The following is a 19,586-nucleotide window of genomic DNA, read 5'->3' on the forward strand; positions in this document are numbered from 1 at the left end:
TGACTTGTTTCTTTATGCCTTATAATTAAGGGGCATTACTCACTCAGGACATGGTCCATTAGTAATTATCAGAAGCCAATGCATTTTTATTGGATATTCTTAATAATTGTTATATACTCAAAATCCAATCCCATGGAAATCAAAGATAACTATAAAATAACAAATAATATTAAATTTTCCAGATTTTAAGAGAAATATGAATTGTTATAAAGCAGATGCGAATGTTTGCTTTTGGAAAAGCAGTTAACAAAACAATATATTTACTACAGTTTACTACAAATGAACTACAGAAAACCCCCCCAGAAAAATAGAACCTTTTTCACAAGGGGGGAATGTATTTGCAGTGCACCCAGGATGAGGTATTTGCCACTAAAAGGGCCTTTAGTTTTTATTAAACTGCAGGATCACAGTATTTGACATTTGAAATCAATTTAAAGTTCCCCGGTGCCCGAAAATTATGATACTGTTGGGAATTAGACAGCAATAATATTTTGGGTGGCGCGGCGATAGTGTTGCTGCCTTGCAGTGCCAGAGACCCGGTTTTGATCCTGACTACGGGTGCTGTATGTACAGGTGCTCCTCAACCTACGATGGGGTTACGTTTTGAGAAACCCATCGGAAACCGAAAATATCGTAAGTCGCAATGCATTGAATACCTCTGATCACGAGCTGTGGCTTGCTACGGGTCACTGCTATTTGCACCAAAGCAAAGTCGAAATATAGTAAGTCGAAGCATTGTAAGTCGAGGAGCACCTGTACAGAGTTTGTACGCTCTTCCTATAATCAAGTGGGTTTCGTACGGGTGCTCCGGTTTCCTCCCATATTCCAAAGATGTGCAGGTTATTAGGTTAAATGGCTTCTGTAAATTGTCCCTAGTGTGTAGGATGGAACTAAACTAAGTTAAGAATGAATTAATTTTGGACTCAATATCTTTGCCATTAATGGAACCATGTATTTCCTCCACCAAGCCTGCACCAAAATCTTTGCCTTAGCTTCTCCTGATGAATTATAATTTACTGCAAAAAAACAAAGTGCAGAAGACAGCGAACATAAACAGTGGGTCAGGCAGCATCTGTAGAGAGAATGGGCAGATGACGTTTCAGATTGGGATCCTTCAAACTGATGCTCAAGTCTCCAGTATCTGCCGTTACTTGTGTCTCTATTCCAATTTATTGCTGACTGGCGCCTCTTTTTCTTCGATCCTTACATTTATGGGCATCCACACTTCCAAATCCAAAAGTCGCACAAATGCTCATTAAAAAGCAAAAAAATCAAGAAACTGCTTGGACTCTTGGAATCAAGAGTGCTATATTGTAGTTAATCAGATGTCATTTTGATTGTTTTGCAGGATGAAGAAAATGGAAATGGAAGAGGTGAGTCTTGCTTTAATTGCACACACATAAGTTAACAAAAAAATCATTAGATACTGTGCAGCAGGAATTTAGTTTAACTTGGAAACGTAGGGGTTGGGTTGATCTGTTGATCTCATTGAACCCATTGAATTTTGAGATTCCCTAAGAGTTCTTGTTAATACTTGCAATGGAAACTGATGTATGTCATCGTTTGATTCACGGTTGTGTGATCTTAAGAAGAGGAGAATCTATAATCAGATAATGCTCTTTGTGGAAATGATTATTTGTTGCTTCATACGTGTGGCAAGACTTGACCGGAATTAACTTCAACATCACAAGTTTGAGTTGACTTTTAACTGTTTGAGTAAAATAGATTTTCAACTTCACAGATGACATTACAGATCAAACTTCATCAAACCGGGTGATTACTGTAAAGGATAGCAATTTGTTGAAAATCCACATCAATATCGCAGCACTTAGACAATAGACAATAGGTGCAGGAGTAGGCCATTCGGCCCTTCGAGTCACTTTTGAAGTTTCCCAGGTTTTTAGAATAAGATAACTATCAATCAAATCTGTGGGAGATGAGGGAAGCAATATTTGATAATAACCCGATTGGATTAAAAGTCGCACAGTTTCATATTTGTTTAGTTTCTTTTGTATAACTCAGAATGAAATTGTCCAAATATCCAAAGAAAAAACAGTCTATTAACTGATCTGCACTGCTCGAATGTTGCTGTTCAGAAAAACATGTCATTATTGCTCATTCATATAACAAGTTATCGCTATTTGAGAAAGCAAACTGGTTAAAATTATATTGGACAGAATATTAATCTGTGTAGTGGAAACAGAAAATGCTGTTGAAATAAGAGGCAGAGATAGATAAGATTCTTTTTTAAGGCAGAGATAGACAGATTCTTGATTAGTACGGGTGTCGGGTTATGGAGAGAAGGCGGGAGAATGGGGTTGAGAGGGAAAGATAGATCGGCCATGATTGAATGGTGGGGCAGACTTGATGGGCTGAATGGCCTAATTCGGCTCCTGTTGGGGGGGTTGGGGGGGGGGGGGTGCGTGCGTGTGTGTTGAACTGTATATTTTCAGACATCCTTTTCAGATTTCTGTTGGTTCTTATTTCAGTTCCTTTCTTTCTTGATTATCGTTTTCTTAAAACGTTCGCACTCAAGTTTTCTATCATCTCACAATACTGCTATTTTACTCATTTGCCATTTGATTTTTCTTTCCATTTGATTTTTGCCACTACTTTCATTCCTTTTCATGTTTCACCAAGACATTTTGTATAAATGTACAATGAAGCTATTTTTGTTCAATGGAAGGAGGCAAGAACACTGGTTCATTTCATTGAATCACATTAGTGATTGTGCTCCCTTGTATACTATTGTTCGGACCATTCTCTGATATCCCTGTGGCAATGGTTCCCTTAACACTGATGCCACAGTACAAAGGTGATCACATGAAGGTTAGATAATTACAGCAAAAGGCTTGGTGATGTAGACCTTTGCAGCAATGGAATTAGAATATAGTTACAAAGATAAATATCAGACAGTGCAGGAGAATGGTCAGAGCAATAGCATGCGAGGGAGAACAATGACTAAGTGGTGTGAAAGCCATCTGAGATCCAAACTTCCAAGCTCCTATCCCACTGAGCCATGAGGGAGACAAAGACAGTCAACACCCTTTGGACGGAACACTTTGAAGATCTCAACTGTTCTTGATGTGAGTTGCTTGGACTGTACCCCATAGCAACACATTTTGGCCAGCCTTGCTGCCACATCAGCCAGCAATGTCAAGAAGGCCATATTCCAGGTCAGAAATAACAAGGGATAAGTTGGGCCTCAGTTGGGTCTATTTCTGTGCTCTGTAACTCCATGAATCTCCATGAATGTATGACTGGTGACAAATAAAGCAGAAGGTTCGAGCTTGAATCCGTCTATATATTAACTGCAAATTGACTGCAAGATTATTATCTTCACATTTTTCCACTGATTTCAATCTGCTTGTTTTTATGAAAACAAATTTCTCTTTTTCAATTGTTTATTTGTCTCTGGGTTGCTGCTGAAGTTTCACCCTTTTCCACCATTGGATAAATCATTGTACTGTTGAATTCTGCAAGCGCATTTCATTTTATAGCTACTTTAAAATATGAAAAATGGACCTCAGTTTTTTGTTGTTCTCTTCCTCCTGCTCTGGAAGAAAGAAAACCCTTGATGCTAGAATTCAAAAAGGTTGCTCAAGAAATTCTGAAGTTTTTTAAGCAGGGATTTTAATCTCATTCCTCTAAAGATGTAAAGTCCAAGTTTGGCTTAAATCGTGGGAAAGTGTTATAAATTTGGTTTCTAGCAAGCTAAAACACTGGGGAGTGAAACAAGCATCTCTTTGGCAGATAAAGGTCCATTCTATCAGAAAATCCGAATCGCCTGATTTGAGTGGAAACATAAAAGGTTAATCTAAGAATGTAACATTATGGACTTCATTTATTTCACAGGACGTCAGAAAGGCCAAACAGAGCCTATGGATACCATTTTTGTTAAAAGTGTAAAGGAAGGGGGAGCAGCACATCAAGCTGGGCTTTGTACAGGTAATATGAAATAGCTTGAAATTGAGTTGTATGTATTTTTCCTCAATGACGCCAGAAAATGTTTGTTGGTGCTTTCATTTGACCGAATGATAAAAATTCTAAGTATCACAAGTATCCCAGAAAATAATCTCTTGTTTGATAATGTAATATTAGTATACTTGTTTTTTTCCTGATGATATCATACCAGTTGTTTCTAGTAAAACAGCAAGCAGTTGCATAATAGCTTTGAATTTAAATGTTTGTTCATATGACTTGATTCCAATCCTGATTTTACATTAGACTGTGGCAGTAGAGTACTAATCTAGTCATTTTTGCTTGATCTTCTTAGTCAGAAGTACAGAGATTAAACGCTTTGTCCCTTTTTTCAGACACTATTGGTAAAGAGTGCCTCTGATATTAATGAAATGCATCTACTAATTTTGTAGTAGGTCTCTCATGACTGAATATTTGTTATATATCTTAGTTAATATAATGTTAACTCCATGCTTTTCATATAAAAGATGACCATTAACATTTAAGATGATTGGTTCATTTGGATTAATGAATTTGCTATTTTTAGGGTCAATTGCTACTGAAATAGTCAAAGCTAGATTGTTGTGCTTCTTTGTGCTAAAGTAATTGATCAAAATATATGTGGTGTTAGGGAAGGGCTCTGTTGGTGTTATTCCTTTGGATGAGAGAACCTCATTCATTGATCATTGACCCTGGTTGAAAATAGACTTTGGATGAGGATACAAATGTGTGCACGAAATTTCCCAATATCAGATCATAGTCATTGACTTATACACGAAGGCTGCATCAGGCATTGAACGGCAGAAGTGCTGATTATAGCTTCAAAAATCCAATGCACCAATTTCTAAATAAAGCTCCGAGCTTTTTTGAGAATAAAAATGAAGGGTGAAAAAAGACCAGCCAAGGCCAATTTGCAAAGAGTTCTGGGGGAAAGAAGTGGGGATAACGTGAGCGTGACACATTTGAGATTTGTGATTCCCCTGCCGAGCAACTTGTAAAGGAGTTGCATGTTAATGAACGATTAATGTGATATATCCAAGATGTAGGACGTTGAGAATAAAATATTATGTTTTAATTATGAAAATTCCAATAAAGGAGGTTTTTAAATTATATCAGCACGTACATGAAATCGGCGTCATAGTTAACTTGAATTTCAGTTTGTAAATAATTCTGCTCTTCCAAGCATATCTTTGAAGATAAATTTTAAAGGTTAAAAGCTTTTAAAAGCAACTTGTATTAAAAAAATTTTAAAGCAATATTAGTTTTTAAAAGATATAAAAGCAATTTTTTATTTGCAGGTGATCGGATTGTAAAGGTGAATGCAGAGAGTATAATTGGCAAAACTTATTCTCAAGTGATATCTCTGATTCAAAATAGGTAAGTTTACATATAAATATAATAAATAATTTATTGATTTCAATAAATTCAAGGTGATTATCACTCAATCAGTTTCACTGCAAATGTGTATGATGTTACTCATACTTCTTGGTATAAATTAGTCAGAGCTAAGTGGAGATGTTTTCACTAATGTTAATACAAAAAGTCTTGGGAAAAAGTCAGTGGGACTTGCCTTCATTTTGATCTGAGAATTCTCAGCATTTCCTGTTTTTATTTCAGTTTTCTAGCATCTGCAGTACTTTGATTTTCTTGTCATTAATGTGGGTGTTTTCCTATATACTGGTTCCAATACTACGGGTCTCATTATCTATCTCACTTGCCTTGAAGAACTTGTAGAATGTGCAAATTGGAGAACAAAGAGATACCATCATTTATTTTTTGTTTGATATTGATCACTGGGTTAGAAATACAAAATAGCTTGAGGAGGTGCCACACAACGAAAAACTTCAACGAGATCTGGAATAGAATTCATTATGGAGCTAACAATATCAATCAGTAGTGGCAGTAATGATGTGCAATAAAATTGGCAATGAAAAAGTAATAACAGTATATTCACTATTATGGACCAACAGAAGAGGCATCTTCTGTGATGGTAAAAATAAGAAGTCATCACCATTGGAAGTCTTCCATTGACAAGGAAGTCTGAAGAAAATCTGATCTATTACCAATGTAACAATAAAAACAGCCTCACCTGTGAAATGTGTCATCACCATGACACTGGAAAAGCAAATTAATTCCTTTGAAATGTGATTCTTCAGAGGGTTTATTACAGCACAAATGAATCTGTGATTGGAAAGTCAGGAAAGAAACGTGAATAACTGAACCCTTATTCAAAGTTTCATTAGAAAAGAAAAGTTTGGACCATGATATTTGCTTTGTGACGTTACATGCCAGAATGGTGTACCGGCACCTCCACAAAGTTAAAAAAAAAAAAAAGATTTACTGATTTTTATAATTTTTATTAGTACAAGTGACTTTGAGTCAAAAGGTTACAAGATTCAAGCTTTGTTTGAAGTGATTTGAACATGAAAATCTAGACTGAAATTTATTGCAAATGCTGAATCTGTCAGAAGTGAGCCCTTTAGATGGGATGTGCTGGTCTGATCTTCCTATCGATATACTTGTGATAGAGGGAGTGTTTGGAATTGGATTGATTGTCCCAAGAGGAGATTTTCAGCAGATTTGGTATTTTAAGGTCTTGAATGAAGCTAATATAAAATATAGAACAGTAGTGCAAGGTGCAAGGCCTTTGGCCCACAATGTCTGTGCTGGGCATGATAAATTAACCTCCTCTGCCTGCATGTAATACACATTCCTCCATTCCCTGCATATCCATCTAAAAGCCTCTTAAACACCATTATTGTAACTGCCTCCACCACCACCTTCGCATTCCGGGCACTCACCATATCTCTTTTAAACTTTCTTCCTCCGATGCTAAAACTATGCTCTCTAGTCCTTGATATTTCCACCCTGGGGAACAAGGTTCTGACTGTCTACCCTATCAATATGCCTCTCATAATTATATAAACTTTATAGATTGGTCTTCCATCTGTCTCCGACACTCAAAAAAATAAAATCTAAATTTGTCCAATCTCATCGGTTAGCTGAAACCTTCTAATCCAGGCAGCATTCTGCTAAATGTCTTCTACACCCTTTCCAAAGTTTCCACACCCTCCCTGTGATGGGGTGACCAAAACTGCATAAAATACTCTAAATGTGGCTTAACCAAAGATTTTCAAGCTGCAGCGTGACTTCCTGGTTCTTATACTCAATACTCTGACCGATGAAGTCAAGCAGACCATAGGCTCTAAAGACTAAACACAAAGTGCTGGCATACCTCAGCGGGTCAGGCAGCATCTCGAAGGACATGGATAGGTGACGTTTTTGGTCGAAACCCTTCTTTAGCCTGTCCATATCCATCAGAGTTGCTACCTGACCCACTGAGTTACTCCGGCACTTTGTTGTTTTGTTGTAAATCAGCATCTGCAGTTCCTTGCGTCTCCTGCAATAACGCACACCATGCAGATTATTAGAACGATATGCATATATCGGGTATGCTACATATTCCTTGTTTGCCTGAACATTTCAGACCAAAAATGAAATTAGGCTGCTGTCACTTTCTTACCAGTCCCATTATCAATTATGAATATTCTTCCATTGCCTCACTTTTTACCTTTCTGATGATCACAATAATTTCCTTCCCAGATGTAGCCGCTTTCTATTCGACAGGTACAGATAGAGGTCGTTACTGTTTTGCTGGAACTGTCCTTTTGAGCACCACAGTTGACAGGAAAATATTTACTATATTTATTGCTTTATTTCCTTTTTATGAGACCGTAAACTCGCTAATATAATGTTTACAACATAGTTACACAGATAAAATTAGAAAATGTTATTAATGAAACTTAGTGTCACTATTAGATGAAACATTGCTTTGTTATCTTCTCTGTGTTTAGTGATGATGTATTGGAGCTCGCAGTTATGCCTAAAGATGAAGACATTTTGCAGATGGTAAATTATAATCCTTTAATCATTCTCTCTTTATGCTCTGCACTGTGCCTGTTGAATGAATTTTGATCCACTGGAATTGACCCAGAGATTCCTGTTGTTCTTCTTGCTGGCATAAAACTATTGAAATGAAAACCCAGTGTATTAGAATACTGGTTTTATGCCAAAATAGAGTGATGAGCTCACATAAAGTATTGTAAATGCGTTTGTAACTAAAAGTTTGGATTATAGGATTTATCAGCAAACCTACCAAATCTATTTCCGTTTAGATTGTTTTTTAATATCATAAATTTACCACTGGAGGCCATTATATATTTTTTACCTCATTAGTGTAGAAGTAATGAAAATAAAATTGCTGGAAAAAAAATAATAGGTTTCTAATAAAATGGTGTCCCATTTCTGGTAGCCAAACGTGTGTATGTTAACCAATATCTTCAGCATAAATTTAGAGATGGCAGTTTGTACCTGCAGACTTCTCCAAATCCAAGTTGGGAAAAAGATTTTGACAGACTCGATATCTGATGAAATGGGCTATAAATTCCAAAGATAATATTTTCTAATGGCTTTGGCTTAAGGATTTGGAGAGATAGACAAACTAGATTATCTCCTATTACCTGTATAGACATGCAGCAAAATCTGCTGACTGCTCAAGAACCACTTCCTTTTGTAGAAACAAAGAACTGCAGATGCTGGTTTTATACACAAAAGGACACATAATGCTGTATGTAGTAACTCAACAGGTCAGGGAGCATCTCCAGACAACTTGGATAGACCAGGTTTTGGGTTAAGACCCTTCCTCAGACCGTTTGCATGTTTGAACTAGACATTGAGTGTCAGTTTGGTATTAGACAATCCTTAAACATTTTAATGCTGATTTTAGTTGTTTTGTGTTCTTATGCACTGCCTAGCTAAAGGTCTGCTTTGGTATAGAATTAATATCCAACCTGATCTCAAGCTGATTACAGGCATCGGAACCTGACCCAGACCTGCTGAGTCACCCTATCACTTTGTGGTCCTACCAACTGTCGCAAACATAACAATCCGAAACATACTATTCAAAAAAGAGAGACACCAAAAGCTGGAGTAACTCAGCGGGTCACGCAGCATTTCTGGAGAGAAGGAATAGGTCTCCGACATTTTGGGTCAAGAAGGGTCTGTTGTGCTGACCGTATAATAACAGAAGCCTTACACCTGGATAGTGATTCAAAGACTTTATTAACTACATAGCAAGCACGACCTCACGTCTGCACGTTCCACTTACACTAACCTGAATCACACAAGCAGTGGTCACTCAAAAGCTAAAAGGGCGTAACTACAAAAGCATAACACATAACATGAGTGACACCATTACACTAATCTACAGGATCTCGCCCTGAAATGTTGGAGACCTATTCCTTTTCTCCAGGTATGCTGCCTGACCCGCTGAGTCACTCCAGCTTTTTGTGTCTATCTTCAGTTTAAACTAGCATCTGCAGTTCCTTCCTACACATACTATTCACATGCAGTAATACTAAGTAAATTGGTCAGCACTGATAAAGTACTGAGCCAGACAGACAGGGCACGCCATAGCCAACCTGAACCCAAATATGTTATCAGAATGTGCACCCAACCCTACCTGAACTGAGCACCGTTGTTGGGTCATTTCTTTTTTCGGTCCAGATTTTAAATTACTTTAAATTATTTAACGTAAATTGCTGCCTGAGGAGTTGAAATTTCACACGCAGCTTGCAAGATAACTGCGAGCAAGATCCCGCTTCTGATATCTGCTTTTAAATGGGATTGTCTGGAAATTCTCTCATGTAGTGCACTGTTTTATGTGCCTTGCCAGAGAATTTTATCAAATCCCTAACCACTAAATATAACTTGAGTACTTAGTGTGTAGATAGTACATTTCTGGAATTTCTTCTGTTGCTTTGTGCTAATGATGTGAACGAACATGGAGGCCACTGTGTCTGCAAGATGACATCAGTTTCAGGCAGTGTTTGCTTTGATGTCACTTGTGCAAAATTGTCCTGTGCACACAAGGACTAAGTGCTGGCCTCAAACACTGCTGCAGGCTCCAAGTAGATGTTTATGTTCTGTTTCATTACTTAAAGAGCAATCTAATCGGAACAGGACCACGGCTCTGGAGTCCAAGGCACCCTGATGATTTTTTTTTGCTTTAAACATTCTGTTGGATTTATCCCATTACAAGTCTCCTCTAACCCCTTTGTGACTAATCCCACTCCAAGTTTTCCCTAATCTCTTGCTGATTGATCTAACCAGAGCTCTCTGGCCTCTGGGTGAATGATTGCATTCCATACCTCTCCTGTCTCCTTGGTGCAGATATCCTCAAGCCCCTCCCAATCATTGCTCTGATTATGTTATATGTGTTTGTCACTCATCTAAAGCTGGAAGGCAAAGTGAGCTCTGAGGAGTAGGCAGAGAGAGGCTTGAGGAAGATGTTGACAAGGACATGAAATTTGAATTTGGAAAAATATAAGTTAATCCATTTAGGTAGAAAAAAAATGAAATGCAGTTAAAATGTCTTTAAATGGTGAATATGTGAAGGGGGTTGTGTTCAGAGGTGTCTTTGTACAGGAACCATTAAACATCAACATGCAAATATATATTCGGAAGGAAAATTATATGTTGGCCTTTGTTGCAAGCTGATGGGTACAGAATTGAGGTATTCTACAATTCCATAGGGTTGTAGGGGGAACCACATTAGAAATATGTAGGAAAAAACTGCACATGCTGGTTTAAATCGAAGGTAGACACAAAATGCTGGAGTAACTCAGCAGGCCAGGCAGCATCTCGGGAAAGAAGGAATGGGCGACGTTTCGGGTCGAGACCCTTCTTCAGGGCCCTCTCCCCTGACGACAGTCTGAAGAAGGCCCTCGACCCGAAACGTCACCCATTCCTTCTCTCCCGAGATGCTGCCTGACCCGCTGAGTTACTCCAGCATTTTGTCTACCCACATTAATATCTTGCCTGCTTCACAAAGGAAGGATATACCTGGAATTGAGCTGGATATACCTGGATATACCTGGAATACCAATGTAAGGGAGGTTCCCAGAATTGATTCCCGACATGGCAAGTTTGTCATAAGAGGCGAGATTACGTAGACTGCTTCTACTCTCTCCGAGTTTACAAGAATAAAATGTACAAAATTGACAGGAGAAGCACACTTGACATTTTATCAATCTTGGTTGTTGAGAACTGTGCGTCATAATCTTAAAATAAGAATTTGGATAGGATAGAGATGAGACGTTATCACCCCCAGAAGTAAACAAATCTTTGAAACTCTACCCGCAAAAGTTGCGGAGACTCGCCTTCCGTATATTCAGAATAAAGATCGATAGAATTTTGGATATTATGATAATCAAGGGATATTAAAGCAGGAAAGTGGTGCTGAGGTAAAGTTCAGCTATGATTGAATCCTTTTGTTACCCATCATGAATTTTGTTTTTATGGATTACATATTGGGGGTGGTCAACCAACTATTTCATAAGAGATGTAAATTTTAACATGAATATGGCTATATTCAAGAATATTCTGATTAGGATGTTGGCCAATACTTTAGTTTCCCTCTGTTAAGTTCCTTTTAAAAAGAATGCAACTCAAAGGCTCCCAAAATCATATAATAGTAATTAAGATTAACATCTATTGACCTTATTCACGATTTATTGCCTTGTGACCGTATAATTATGGGGACATACAAGGATTAAAATAGCATGGGAAGATTATGAAAGGCTGTGAACTATGCCTCATCTGGACTCCTTTCAAAATCTCAATCCTGAGAAAATATTGCAATCACAATAAAGTTGCTTGAGAAAAAGCCATATCGAGTGCATTTTAGATGCAGCGTATTTTTTAAAACATATTTTTTACATATTTCATATTTCAGATACAGCGGCCCATATTTCGGCCCACCAAGTCCGCACCGCCCAGCGATCCCCGCACACTAACACTATCCTACACACACTAGGGACAATTTTTACATTTACCCAGTCAATTAACCTACATACCTGTACGTCTTTGGAGTGTGAGAGGAAACCGAAGATCTCGGAGAAAACCCACGCAGGTCACGGGGAGAACGTACAAACTCCTTACAGTACAGCACCCGTAGTCAGGATCGAACCTGAGTCTCCGGCGCTGCATTCGCTGTAAGGCAGCAACTCTACCGCTGCGCCACCGTGCCGCTCACCCCCGCTGTCCTCCTCCCCAGTCCCACTCTGCCTCCTCCCACCCCCACTCTCTCCTCCTCCCATTGCTAAATCAGATTTATAATCTGGTGCGCAGCGAAGTAACTTGCCAGTTTCAGCTTTAAAACATTGATTAAAAGAAAAATATCCCATAACATTCACTGAAGTGAGAGGCCACAAGAAAAGATGGGGGGCAAATCTCATGATGATGTTTGAAGTGCAACTGTACTTTTAAAAGTCTCCAGCAACTCTTTCCAAATACATCTGTTTGCTTTCTTGGCCAAGCCAGTCAAGGGTGTGGCTATACAACCCTGTAGCTAAAGTGAACTGCCAATGAAGTGTGTATGTAGCTGTAGGAAAATGATCCAGATCTGACGTCACTTTGAAAGCCCTAGGAAGACTCTGATGAAATGATCATTAAGCAAAACTGCTGTTAGTCGGTTCACAGTATAGGAGGATTTTTCTTGCAGTGACAAGCTGAAACTGGCAAGTTACTTCGCTGCACACCAGATTATAAATCTGATTTAGCAATGAGATTTTGTAAGACCTGGTACAGCTAAGGTGAAATGGAAAGTTCTCTACTTGAAATGAAGATAAATTAAACAAGGTAATCTAAAGCTATGGCACTGTTTTGTGACTCTTACCGTATGCTCCTGGAGCTTTCAAAAAATTGATTACGATCTACATTTTATAATTTTGCAGAACTATTAGTTTGTGCTAGTTCCAGATAGTTCCAAAATACTTGGTTTAAAAGATGTGCCAATTTGTGGTTTATTCTGATCAGTATTCTTCATTATATTAAAACAAGGAATAATAATTTGTCGGTGCTTGCACACGGTGGTAAATTTGTAGCTGTGTAGTTTTATAAGAAGTATTAAACAAGCCTGTTGGGAGTGGTTGAACAGATAGCAGAGACTTTCGCGTACAAAGAAGGCAGGAAGGCCAGAAAGCTCATTTATGTGAGCAGTTCTCATGTATTTCTGCATTGTTAGCTTCGGAATGAGCTTGGCAGAGGTCAGGGAGGAGATTATCTTTTTAAATAGGAGTGGTATCTGCGTGGCAGCTCTGTGATGGAACATTCTTTACAAAATCGCATTTTACTATTTTTTTGTATTGGTGACCTATTTCTCAATGTTATTTTATTGTTTTTAGTCATTGTGATTTCGTGAAACTTCTGATTAACTGCAGAAAAAAGACTAAGAGATTTATAATATTATTGTTTTGTGATCAACTTGTTTTTTAAAAAGGTAATCCAGAAAATCAAGAGAGGATAATATTTAGCATTTTATATAATTATATACATAATTATACATATATATTCAATTTTGCAAATGATAAATGTATAATTTTGTTTGATTAATAAATATTTGGTTTCATTTAACATTTTGCATCTACATGTTTTATTTTTACAAAGTATGAAAGACAAGCAGATTATATGTTTCTATTCCAGATTATCCATAAAATGTTTAGGGAGGATATATACTTTCTGTTTGTGTGGGGAAAGGACCTATCCTGTGTTTCAGGAATGAGGTTGGATCACATGCTTACATCCAAGGGCAGTATGATCCCTATGCAAGCCGCCAGGGATTGCAAAAACAGCTCTGCAGATATACTGCAGTGGGTTGGATCGCAGTAAATCTTGTTCTTAAAGTACAATCATCTTTCTTTTGGATACAAAACATAGCTCATGTAAAAAGTGTTCAAAAGAAATTCCCAGAGATAACGATAAAAATAATGTTTTTGACTTTGCATATTCACGACACAGCTCTCTTTTATTGTCTTTTGCTATTTTCATGTTTCCGTGATAGTGAATGAACAAACATATATCTCCTTCTAAATACAACATTATAAACCTGTAATCTGCAACATGGCTTTAAATAACAACAGCATTTTTAATATTAAACTCTGATCCAAGAATCAATGTTCATTTCAGTATCTTGCCTTTATAAACAGTGAAAATGTTGAGCTTTTTATTAAAATCTTTAAAACTACATTTTTTCTATGATTGCATTAGTTGACATCACTGTATGTGCATCATAGTGTATACTCGTGTTATACTTTTCAATCTTTCTTAAGTTTTGAATTTGTTTTGATAAGTGGATAATGTGGGATACAGAGGATTATTTAAAAATGTTCTGGAGTGGGAGTCATGTTGTAGACTGGTCTCAAAAGGAGCAGATCGACTTCAGTCCGGATAATTGTGAATGAACATGGGAAAGGCAAGGGAATACATGTAGCGCACTGGAAATGTACACTGACGAAGGGGTACAGTGCGAGTATCCATGGATCCGTGAAGACTGGGGGTGAAGTAGTTAAGGTTGTGTAAGGGTGCATGCTGGATCCTTGCCTTTGGCCCAGGCAGCTCAGCAAAGTCATAAAATATCAATAAGGTTACAGTCAGTAGCCTTACAAATGCATACAAATTCTAGTCACTACTTCACAGGATGGTGGGTTAACTCTAGAGAGGGTGCAAAGGAAATTTATACGGTGTTACCAGGAGTTGTTTTAGATTGAAGATAGACACAAAATGGTGGAGTAACTCAGCGGGACAGGCAGCATCCCTGGAGAGAAGGAATGGGTGACGTTTTGGGTTGAGACCCTTCTTCAGATTTGTGGATTATTTAGGCTTGCATAGTGGAGCGGTGGGAATTTAATTGGAGTATAAAATTGAAAAGCAGAGATAGGTGGAAGAGCCTATTTATCTCATCAAAAGCTAGGTGTGCATAAATATAAGATCATTAATATAAGGATTAGAGAGTGGTCGGGGAAAAGTGTGTTTCTCCCAAAAAGTAGTGGGGTTTAGAATTCATTGTCTGAGAGTGCAGAAACAAGTAGAGATACTATTTGTTCTTCCAATATCATTGATCTCCTGCCCCACTATATATTCACAATATATTATTTAACCAAGTTCTTAATTGATGCTACAATCCATTTGCTAAACTATACAAATTAAAATTAATATTTTCTCTACATGTTATTATTGTTTTTCAATTGTGAAATTATATATTTTGAGTGTGCTTTTTCAAATAAATCTGTGTGAACTGATTCTTTTTTTGCTTACAATTCAATATGGAATCCTTGCTTTTGTCCTTTTTCCTTTGATCTCGTGCTTGTCTTGATGTTTCTTTTCAGTCATGACCACCCTACGGAAACTGAACTTCTCAGGGTTGTTCTTTAATTGTTCCCATTGTTTCTTCTCCTTCTTGCCTCTACGCAGCCTCCTTCTGTTGGGAGGGCAGGTGAGCAAGCTGTATACTTCTGCCTGACTTCAACACCTATGCCATCCCATGCTCAGCTGACAATAGACAATTGTGAGGTGAGATGACGAGAGAGCCCCTAATCTCAACTAATGCTTTCCATCTAATCTTTACTACCAGAGGTTTCCCCCATTCATCTCAAACCTATCTACCTCCACAAAGTGTCCTGATCTTGAACTGAAGAAACACATCACCAGACAATGTTAATCATTTCTGCTACTGAGCCATTCAGCAAAATAACAATAGACTGATACTTTAACAGGCAATATTTTCTGCAAAGAAATAAACATGTTTATGGCAGTGCTTTTAACATGTCATATGCCTAAGGCATAATAACAATGACTGTCATATTATGTGCTGAGTCTGTTTCTGCTACAGTTGTTCATACACACTGGTTAAAATGGAATTTTATGGAGTTTTGGTAAAGTTGCACTAAGTTGCACTAGGCTTGTTGCACTAATGTCACATTGAAATTCAATAAATGGGACCCATTTTGATATCGAGATTCCAACAATTTATAACGTTCATTCCTTTGTAACCATCAGTTAGTGTGAGAGTTATGTGTGAAAATTATTTTGTTGGTGAAATCTAACAATTTAACTACTTGGTCAACTAAATAGCCTTACACAATATATTGGTTTATGAAACTTAATAACATACTCCTATGTATGTGAGTATTTCAGACTGTTAATAATTATACTTTCTCATCTTGGGGGAAATTTTCAATGAATGAAAATACGTAAAATAAAAAGAAAATATGTCATGTTAGACAGGAGGACTACATCTAGAGAGGGGAGAGCACATCATGATATTTTAGGTATTTATCGTTCTTTCATAATAGCTAAGTGTAAAATTAAAGAGCATTCCATTATAACTATTTATTAAAAGAAAGCTTTGCATTTATCAGTTGTAGAATACCAGCAGGTCTGATGGATTAAAACATAATTGCTTTAGCAAGTACGCAAGCCTTCCTGAACGAATACTTCTGTCTTCGTCAATATTAATATCACATTTTTGTTTCACTGGAATTTAGAAGGATGAGGATCTTATAGAAACATATAAAAATTCTTAAGGGATTGGACAGGCTAGATGCAGGAAAAATGTTCCCCATGTTGGGGGAGTCCAGAACCAGGGGTCACAGTTTAAGAATAAGGGGTCAGCCATTTAGGACTGAGATGAGGAAAAACGTTTTCACCCAGAGAGTTGTGAATCTGTGGAATTCTCTGCCACAGAAGGCAATGGAGGCCAATTCACTGGATGTTTTCAAGAGAGAATTAGATATAGCTCTTGGGACTAATGGAATCAAGTAATGTAGGGAGAAAGCAGGAACGGGTTACACAGCCATGATCGTATTGAATGGCCGTGCTGGCTGAATGGCCTACGCCACCACCTATTTTTTATGTTTCTATGTTAACAAAGCTGTTGACATAAATATAGAATTTCAAGAGATTTTTTTTTTAATGGCTTTACTGTTGATGTTTCTAATAACCTCTCATTAAGTTTTGTAGGCTAAACTTCAAGTGAAGTTAACTGGCTGTACTTAAACGATTTGTATCCTCCCCCCGACTGAATAGTTGAAGATACAGTGAAACCGGGTTCTCCAATTTTATAACCTTAATTGTCTGATAAACATGATATTTAAGTATTAAGTTTTTGTTGATTGTGTCTAATAATCTAACCATTTATTTAGAGTTACTGAACAATATTTTAAAGTACAAGTGAGAATATTAGATTATCATCACTTTTTAAAGCGTAATCCTGTTTGTTTTTTATTTTGCAGGCCTATTCTCAGGATGCTTACCTGAAAGGTAATGATCCATATTCAGGTAGTGCACACCATATACCAGAGCCGCCACCCGTGTGCTACCCTCGACATTTGGCCACGACCCAGACTAAGGAGCCTTTACTGACAGATTCTTCACGGGGAATGCTGGTGGACAACAGGAATTACAATGCCAGCTCGGGTTCTGACAGAGGGTTCTATTCCGATCCGTCTTCACCGCTGGATATTAGTACCACAACGAGTCCGCCTGCTAGCGTATGGAATGAAGGACAGGGCAGAACACGATCATCAGAACTGTTGGCTGAGATTGGAATAAGTCATTCAAGTCCCATGCATCACGTGGTGGAGGTGCAGTATGGAATAAAGCCCAGATCAGTTTTAGTGAGAGAAATGACTGCGTTGTCTTCAAATTCTGTTGTACAGGGTCCAATAAGCAATAAATATGGTTCAGGTTCAGCTGCTATGCAAGATAGGTATCGGGGACGTTCTAAACATGTTCCTTTCTCATCAGTCTCAAACCACAATGTTTACTCTGGTCCTAAAAGTAATGTGGGCCAGAGAACTTACACCAGCTCTGTGAACAATAGGGAAAATTACTATTTTCATTCCGACATTAGGGGGTCATGGGAGCGACTTGGCAGCACCAAAACAAGCAGCCATCAATATAACCCACCCAGTTGGCAATCTGCTCAGTTACCACGTCGAAGCTCCTCTGAGGATCGTTGTTATAATGCTATGCCTCCGAAATACAGGAGTTACTCTCAGGACAGACTTGAGGAGACTTCGTTACACAAACATTGGCCTCATAGTGCTTCCCAAGATACTTTGCTTGAACCTATGAATGAGCAATGGAGTTACAGGACTCGTTCAGAAGATTATCTGGGAAAATGTGACCTATCATTGGAGAATTTAACACCCAATGTCTTTACAACAGGTGGGGACAGATTTTTATGGACTCATTCAAAGACTGGTACAACACATGGTGGTTTTTCTAAGTCTGGTGGACAAGAACATTTGTTTTGGCAGCACAGACCAGTGGGATTCGCTTCAGGTGATCCTGCAGTGCATGGTCATAAGCATTCGTCCCACCCAAACTCCAGCAGCAGCAGTGCGTATTATAAAAACACAAACTCCAGAATATCTATTGCTCCTCAGCAGCAATGCAGAAATGAAGCTACTCATTCTCACTCGGTAAAGAGGACAGATATTGCACATGTCGGGCAACAGACTACCACTGTTTCTCAAAGTAAAGTAACTCACCCGTCAGATAGGCCGGTATTTGTTTCTGGTTTGACTGTCAGTGAGTCCAAGGCTGAACGTTGTGCACCCTATCAAGTCAAGAGAATTGATGTGCCCGTTGTTCGAGACCAAAGACAGACCAATCATGATCGGCAGGGTGGCTTGTACCCAAAACAGACAGACAGGAACTGTGGTAAGGAGGCAGTGTTTCAACAGGGCATTCAACCTATTGCGGTTGCAAAGTCAGGAGTTTCCCAACTCCCCGAATGTGAGCTCCCTCTGGGATTCGTACACAAGGAACAAGAAATGCCACCAACAAACAAAGCTGCATTCCTGAGGCAAAAGCCTCCCACTGGCCGAAGAGTACCACCCCCTCTCCGGCACCCAACTTGTATGGATATGGTAGAACCAACATCCGGCATCTTGTCACCGGCTGACATGTCGGAAAATGGATCTTTGGAACGGGCGACTGAAAAACTCGAAGGGACAGCTGTAAAATCCCCAGAAGACTCATTGGCCTCAATTCCATTTATTGGTATGTAAAACAGTCAAAACTAAAAAAATGGAGAAAAAAAAATACAAATGTTATGAAAATGTAGAAATTGTAGGGTCAGTATTTTGACGATTGCAATGTGCCATTGGACATTTTGGTCATGTTTACAGCACATGTGAGGCCTGCGTTATTGTGCCTTCAAAGAGCCTCTTTGAGAAAGTTCTGTCTCTGACTTCAAAAACTTAACTCTGTTCGGGTGGGCTTCGTGATTTATCTCCAACCTCCCTCCCCTATGCTGATTGCCACCCTACTCTTCTGCACAAAATGATCATAATCCCAACACACTCTTGACAGCTGATTGTCTCCATGTCTTGATGCCTTAACTTGATCAAGTATACTTAATTGTCTTTTATCTTGTTTTTACAAGGAACTGCAGATGCTGGGTTTTAAAAAAAAGACGTACTTTATGTCTTTTTTTTGTAAACCATCAACTGCTCCACCGCAACATCTCCTCGAGGTATGCCCACTTTGGAAAAAGGTTCTCCTCTCTCCCTGTAAGACCATTGTTCCCCTGCCACTGTATGTTGTTTCTTTTTTTTTTCCTAATCAGATGTGCAGCACTTTGGTCAACGTGGGTTGTTTTTAAATGTGCTATACAAATAAAATTGACTTGACTTGACTTCTGTGCAAAACCCGCCCTCACCTGCATATCCACCTATCACTCGCCAGGCTTCGTCCTACTCCTGCTCTCTTCCAGCTTT

The 19,586-nt window shown here is 38.4% G+C and overlaps 1 protein-coding gene across 8 annotated transcripts in view; it reads left to right on the forward strand.

Annotated features, from left to right (window-relative positions):
- arhgap23a (Rho GTPase activating protein 23a) overlaps window positions 1-19,586 on the forward strand; it is a 240,353-nt gene that overhangs the window by 157,093 nt on the left and 63,674 nt on the right. For 7 of the 8 annotated variants that reach the window (XR_013549132.1, XR_013549133.1, XR_013549134.1 and 4 more), the window contains 6 exons: window positions 1,349-1,373; window positions 3,856-3,948; window positions 5,259-5,337; window positions 7,815-7,869; window positions 15,271-15,369; window positions 17,091-18,867. Coding sequence is in view for 5 of the 8 variants with exons in the window: in XM_078424707.1 (XP_078280833.1) it covers window positions 1,349-1,373; window positions 3,856-3,948; window positions 5,259-5,337; window positions 7,815-7,869; window positions 15,271-15,369; window positions 17,091-18,867 (2,128 nt within the window). In the remaining 3 variants the exon portion in view is untranslated. The remainder of the gene's footprint in view (window positions 1-1,348; window positions 1,374-3,855; window positions 3,949-5,258; window positions 5,338-7,814; window positions 7,870-15,270; window positions 15,370-17,090; window positions 18,868-19,586) is intronic. The other variant, XM_078424706.1, reaches the window with a different exon arrangement.

Source organism: Rhinoraja longicauda, chromosome 29, assembly GCF_053455715.1.
Source record: "Rhinoraja longicauda isolate Sanriku21f chromosome 29, sRhiLon1.1, whole genome shotgun sequence".
NCBI lineage: Eukaryota > Metazoa > Chordata > Chondrichthyes > Rajiformes > Arhynchobatidae > Rhinoraja > Rhinoraja longicauda.